The following is a 6,186-nucleotide window of genomic DNA, read 5'->3' as shown; positions in this document are numbered from 1 at the left end:
CGCCTGGAGGGATGCGGTGAAGGGCGAGCGGCTCGGCGGCGGCGATGAGTGCCTCTGCGGCCACCGGGGTGTTCGTGCTGTCCCTCTCAGCCATCCCGGTCACCTACATCTTCAACCACCTGGCGGCCCACCAGGAGTAAGTGAGCGGACGCGGCTGGGGGCGCGTCGGGGGGCGGCGAGAGTCAGGTCCTTACGCGGGAGACTCGGCAACTTTTCGGATGGGTCTTGGACCACAGGCTGCTGGGCAGAGTTGCGCCCGCCCCAGGGGTTCTGCCCTCCGGAGTAGAGCGGGAGAAACCCCCGCACTGGCGGGGCCCTTGCCCAGACCTGTGCAATTAGGGACCAAGTGCTGGGCGCCCGCTCCGTGTCACACCGTGCTGGGGTTATAGACGTCAGTTGGGCAATTCTCCTGCCCTTAAGGAGCTCAGGGCCAGTGGTCAGCAGAACAAACACGGAAACTACGAGCTTGGCCATGGTATCTTGCGTGTGTCTTATTCCGTTCCCATTTCACAAAAATGTTTCCATGTAAGGACTTTCACATACTTACCATTTCTTAATTTTAGAAGCTGTTGTAAATGACTAGCAGAAATAGCCCTAGTTCTAGGACTGGCCTTGCCACTAATGGGGTAGCCTGGCCTCAGTGCTCTGGTCTGTCAAATGGACTAAATTTGCATCCTGTTGAGATCCGGTGAGAACTGTGAAGGGGCATTATGAATGGAAGATAAGATGGGGGCGGGGAGTAGAGGCAGGGCAGATCAATGCTAAGGATATGGGTGGGACTGAAGGAGGCAGCACAAGCTTTGGATCAAAGCTCTGCCTCCCACTTCTCTGAAGGGATTACTGACTAACCAACACCTTCCCCCATGGGCAGCTGAAGGCCTGGGAGGGCAATGGAAAGGAGCCAGCCTTCGTGCCTGATGGTTTTGGTTGCTGTGGGGAGGGGGGAGGAGGAAGTAACCTGCTCTATTTCTCACAGCAGTTGGTGCTAAGGAAATTGCATCAGTCTATACCCTGCGAACCCCCTCCAGACTTCCAGGTAGCAGACAAGTGTTTGCACACAGGGTAGTGACTTCTCTCTTGCTTCTGTGGGTACTGGTGGTGTCTGCCCTTGATTTGACCCAAGGCATCTTCTGGAAGAAGCAGCTCTGGGTTATGTGCCTCTCCATATAGTACACAGGGACCCTGTGCTTCTGAAATAGCCTATGGACAGTTCCAGTGCAGTGAATACCTGTGTGCTTTGTGCTGGGGACATAGCTATGAATAGGCAAGAAAAAGTTGGGTGGCATGTATTGAAAGAGACATCAACAAATACATAAACAGTAACATGCTATCATGACACTAAACTAGCATGGTTAAGAAGGGGGCTGCTGGTTAGGGAAGGCTTCTTGGAGAAGGTGACACTTTAGCTACAGCAAGATGTGGGGATAAATCCTTGCAGGCAGGGGAACAATGAGCAAAGTTGGGAAAGGAAGTGAATGGGTGTGGTGGAAATTCAGAGGGAGAGCTGCCTGCTGCAGAAGGATTGCATAGAAGTAAAGAGAGGATTTGAGGACAACCCTGAGGTTTGGGCCTCAGCCACAGGGAAAATGGAAATGGCACTTACTGAATACAGACTGAAACCACTGTGCATTATTGATCACATTGTTAAGTCCTACAGTGTTTTCAATAGTAAGTTCCAACTATCCTTCTTTTCCTCTTGCAGGTTAAAATCCCATGGCCTTTGACCCCTGGCTCTTCTTTCTCCAATCCCTTTCTTCTATCTCCTTCCCCACAAGTTCAGGGCTAGTCTAGTGTTCATTCCCTCCTTTCAGTTCTCCTTGGGGCTGGCCGTCTATTACTGGACTGTGGCAAAGGCATCCTCCCCTCCCCACAGCCCTCTGTATATCTCTGAGGCTCAGCCTTCACCTCCAGCTCACCTAGCTAGTGCTTCAGCCTCACCAGACTGTCTTTGCCCCTTGAACACCCTTACACCTTGCCCCTGCTCAAGCTGTACCCTCTCTTTCCTCTCTATTGTTGAATGTTGAAGCACACCTGGGCTCTGTGGCCCAGAGTAAGATTCTGCTTCCTTTTGTAGTAGACCCTTCTTCCAAATGAAAGATTTTTCTCTGCTTTGAGCCCACCTGGTCCCTTAACTGCACCTTTCCCATAAGTGTTTCTTTCTTGTGGTCAGAGTTTACCTTCCCAGGGTACAGTTCACCTTAGTGTTGTCCTGCCCAGCTCAGCGTCTTGTGCACAGGAGCTTTACAGTGATGCTTGACTTCGTTAACTCGAGCTTCCTTCATTTCTGGTGGGAATGAAAGTCTAAGAAATAGAAAAAGGAAATAGTGAAGGTTCAGGAAAGAATTGGGGTCTCTCTCTTTCTCTCACACACACATTTTGCTCATTCTCATCCATACATGCCCCCCTGTCTGTAGACATCTATTCATAGATGGGTGTCATTGATCATCCTACCCTCAAGACTAACAACCCTTTCACCTTTGGGTTAGTTGCAGCTCTTAACCATCCCCCAGAGTTCCTTTTGGACCTGTTTCTGCCTGTTTTGAGCAGATACTGCATTTAGCTGTCAGAAGAGGGTCTTTGGGGACAGTGCTGCTAGGCAGAGATGATCTGCTGCCCCAGTTTCCTTTATTCTTTCCTCCTCCTCTAGAGGTGGAGAGTATGAGAGGATGCTGTGAACCAGTTACACTGCTTCTCATTCTCCAGAAGAGCACCAGCCATGTGATTATGCAGGCATTGAGTTTGGGCCCTTGGTCAGATCAGGGAAGAGGGTTGTCTGCTAATCACCTGCCTCAGGCTGCTCATTGTTAAAACACTTTGCAGCTTATACAGCACACCAGCCTTTTCCCTCTTCACTATCCAGCATCATGTTCTTGACCCACATCAGCTTCCTCCTCCTTCAACTCATACCTTTTGGAGGAACTTGGAGTATCCACTGATGTGCACCATCAGAAACCTCCTGTTTTTGTTTTTCACATGCATACTGGCACAGTCATCATTTTCTTTTCATAAAACTGTTATCTATTCATCCTTCAGTCTATCCATCCATTTCCCTCCCCTCTCTTCATAATCTTCTTCCTCTTTCCCAGGGGTATATGGTGAACGTTATCCGAAGGTTCTAATGTTGGGCTGTGGTGGTGTGGAGGGGTGTCAGCTGAGGAGTGGAGCTTGTAGCAGCTCTAAGGGATTGTAAGAGGGTTCTGGTGTAGCAGGCTATTGGAGTGGCTAGGTGGTTCTTTATCTATAACTGGAAGCACTGTCAGTGCTGGGGATGCAGGAGGGAGAGTGTCTCCTTAGAACTAGAGGTGACCTTGTTGGTCATGACTCAGATTCTATTGAGATGGGTCCCTGCACATAGATTAGGGCTTCTTTTGTTTTTATCCAGTACCCCCAGGACTGCAGCAGTACCTGCCACAAAGGAGTGCACAATATGCCTTGTCCCCCTGAAAGGTGTGTGTAGTCATAATGCCTGTATATTCCCTGGAGGTCAGTCTGAGGATTTCTGGCTGGCCCTGAGGGAGGTGGCTGATTTAGTGGTTAGGCCTGTCAGATGCCAGGGGAAAGGGTGGGAAGAATAGGAATCAGGGCAATAGCCATCTCAGGGACAGGGTAGAGTAGGGCAGAGGCAGCTCCAGATACATCTTGTGAAAGTGAGACAGGTGGGAAGAAAGGAGAATGAGGGCCTATGGGCTGTGTTCCCTGGAAGTCATAGGGCTTTGGCCCAGAGGCAAATAAACTCCATAGGGCCTGAGCTGTAGGCAGAGGCAGAATTATGTATGAATTATGTAGTGCTGGGAGCAATGCATTCAATGGGCAGGAAATTCCAGGCACAATTGTGTTTATTTTGATAAGTGACCACCTCCCTGTTCTGGTTGTTGCAGTTCCTGGACAATTGTAGGGGTTGCTGCCCTTATCCTGCTCCTGGTAGCCCTGTTGTCTTGTGTTCTCGTCAAAAGAAAACCGCCCCGGGACCCGCTGTTCTATGGTATGTCTCCATTGTGTCCACTTGAAATAATACTTTGCTCTCAAGTTACATGTTCTTCATTGGTTGTGAAAACTCTGGGCCTACTGGTAACAGTGGCTTAAAGTGCAAGGGTGTTTTAGGACAGACAGTGTCACCTTGCCTTTAAGCTATGGCCTCTCCCATAAGCTATGGCCTCCCTGGTAGAAAGATACTGCCAGGGCCAGACTTGCCTCTGTTCTTTACCCTCTGACCCCTCAATATGCTCCTACCTCTCACCTTGCTGGACCTTCTTCCTATCTTCAACCTGGTTCTTGTAGTCCCCTTTGCCTGGCGTGGAACTTAGCTATTCAGTGCCTCAGTCTGCACATTTGTATGAAAAAGAAAATAATAATACCTACCATGGGGGTATGTAAAACATTAAATAAGGTAATATTTGTAATGTGCTTAGATCAATGCCTGACAAACATACACATGTTAAATAAACAAAAATGCTATTGATTGAGCACCTACAGCATACCTGGGAAGGCTCAGAGCACAGTAGCAGTATTATTTTATTTAATCCTTACAACAAACATCCTTCCACTTGCAAATGAAGATGCTAGCTCAGAGATGTTTAGAAATATGGTCAGGGTCACATAGGCTAGTGAGAACTGCACTAACCCCAAAGCCCAGGCTCTTTCATTGTGGATGCTGCCTCAAGCAAAGCTGTTAGTGGCCTCTGAGTGCTTCCTGTGCTTGGCATCTTATTTGTTTAGTTTCTGCTTCAGTAATGCTGATATCAAACACTTCAGTAATGCTGATATCAAAACCAAATATCAGTGTCACACAACAACAGACCTTTTTTTTTCCTTGCTTACATGTCTGTGAGTTGGCTGGGGCCATTATGCTTCAGGCTGTGGGTTGAATTCAGGGTTTTTCCATGTGTCTCCTTTTTCTTGGATCAGTAGCTCCCCAGGCCGTGCCAGCCTCATGTCAGATATGGAGGCTGAGGGGGCTAGTAGAAAGAAAGTGATGTCCCTTAAGGCCTTGGCTTGGAGGTGACTACTGTCACTTCCATCCATATTCTGCTGGCCTAAGCAGGCCATATGGCTGAGCCCATCATCATAGGCATGGGGAGCATTCTCTGTCCACAGCAGGCCTTGGCAAAGGTGGGTCAGAAGAATTGTGAGTGATTTGTTTTCCCCAATTCATATATAAAAAACTCTGATGCTTAGAGAAATTATGTTAGTTGCCTAAGGTTTTATGGCTGGTTGGTAGATGAGCTAGGCCAGTCTGATATCAAAGTCCATGGCCTTTCCCTTGCACTGCTCCACTTGCTCTGATCTGTTCCCAGAGCTTCCCTTCCCAGACTAGACTCCTGCTGCTGTCTCTTCTCCATTCACACCCCATGGAGCCCACACTTAACTTACTGATATCTCCCCCATTCTCCTGTACTCTCTGCCTTCTCTTCTTGGCTCTTTACAGCTTGCAAGTTGGAGGCCAGCCTGTGCAACTTAGTGGGACCCTGTCTGAAAATGCAAATGATGTTAGGTGGTAGAGCACTCCTGGATTCCATCCCCAGTATTGAGGGAGGCAGCTTTTTTGACAGACTAAAACATGCTTCATTTGTCTCCTACTGTTTAAGAAGTACTATTCCTTGGCTTATTTGTTGCTTGTAGTTTTAAACCCATTTGGGAGTTTCATACAACTCATTATTAATAAGATTCTCTAAGATATGACAGCTCTCTTTCTTTCATGTTCAATTATACTGTCTCATAAGTATTCATTTTTTGAAATCACTGGCCTATTTTCTTAAAGATATTGTTATTTGCACATCAGCCACCTATCTCCTTGGCATCGCCATTATGAAATAGGCAAACACCTGGGACACACTGTGAGTTAGCCTGTGTGGTAATCATTGAGATGATTCACCTCTTCTGTTATTATCTTAAATCTGGCGGTCACTGGTTTGCTTCTTTAGCCACTCTGTTATTGCCTTTGTTCCTGCTGCATAGGTGGGATGAGTCAGTGGTAGCTTTGTCATTCTTCATCCCAATGACTCGTGCTCTGTCAGTGAGAGTTCTTGGGCGGGCATGGGGAGGTCGTGAAAATAGACAGGTGTGGTCTGCTGGTCTGTGTTGACAAGTGTCCCCAGCATTTTCTGGAAAACATCAGAAACATTCCATTTATTCTTAGCAAATGCCAAGCTCTTAGTAATTATTTTCTGCACTACTGCTTTTTAAACT

General features: G+C 47.7%; 1 protein-coding gene and 1 long non-coding RNA gene across 11 annotated transcripts in view; one reads left to right on the top strand and one right to left on the bottom strand.

Moving 5' to 3' along the window:
- The window catches only part of Tm6sf1 (transmembrane 6 superfamily member 1), a 26,398-nt gene continuing 20,212 nt past the window's right edge, over window positions 1-6,186 (top strand). Inside the window, exons 1-3 of one of the 3 annotated variants that reach the window (XM_048790173.1) lie at window positions 58-136; window positions 3,383-3,447; window positions 3,879-3,982. In XM_048790173.1, coding sequence (XP_048646130.1) covers window positions 3,428-3,447; window positions 3,879-3,982 — 124 coding nt within the window. In that variant the 5' untranslated portion in view covers window positions 58-136; window positions 3,383-3,427. Of the gene's footprint in view, window positions 137-3,382; window positions 3,448-3,878; window positions 3,983-6,186 lie in introns of all 3 variants that reach the window. The other 2 variants (XM_015493010.2, XM_048790174.1) reach the window with 2 other exon arrangements.
- Window positions 131-6,186, bottom strand: part of LOC125612476 — a 22,326-nt gene continuing 16,270 nt past the window's right edge. Inside the window, exons 3-6 of one of the 8 annotated variants that reach the window (XR_007342811.1) lie at window positions 5,873-6,101; window positions 4,799-5,469; window positions 2,908-4,321; window positions 131-2,301 (exon numbers count right to left, since the gene is read on the bottom strand). This is a non-coding gene — a long non-coding RNA (uncharacterized LOC125612476). Of the gene's footprint in view, window positions 2,302-2,907; window positions 5,470-5,872; window positions 6,102-6,186 lie in introns of all 8 variants that reach the window. The other 7 variants (XR_007342812.1, XR_007342815.1, XR_007342810.1 and 4 more) reach the window with 7 other exon arrangements.

This window comes from Marmota marmota, unplaced genomic scaffold (assembly GCF_001458135.2).
Source record: "Marmota marmota marmota unplaced genomic scaffold, marMar, whole genome shotgun sequence".
In the NCBI taxonomy this organism is placed as follows: Eukaryota; Metazoa; Chordata; class Mammalia; order Rodentia; family Sciuridae; genus Marmota; species Marmota marmota.
The sequence above is the reverse complement of the archived record's forward strand: the minus strand, read 5'-3'. Positions and strand labels throughout refer to the sequence as shown.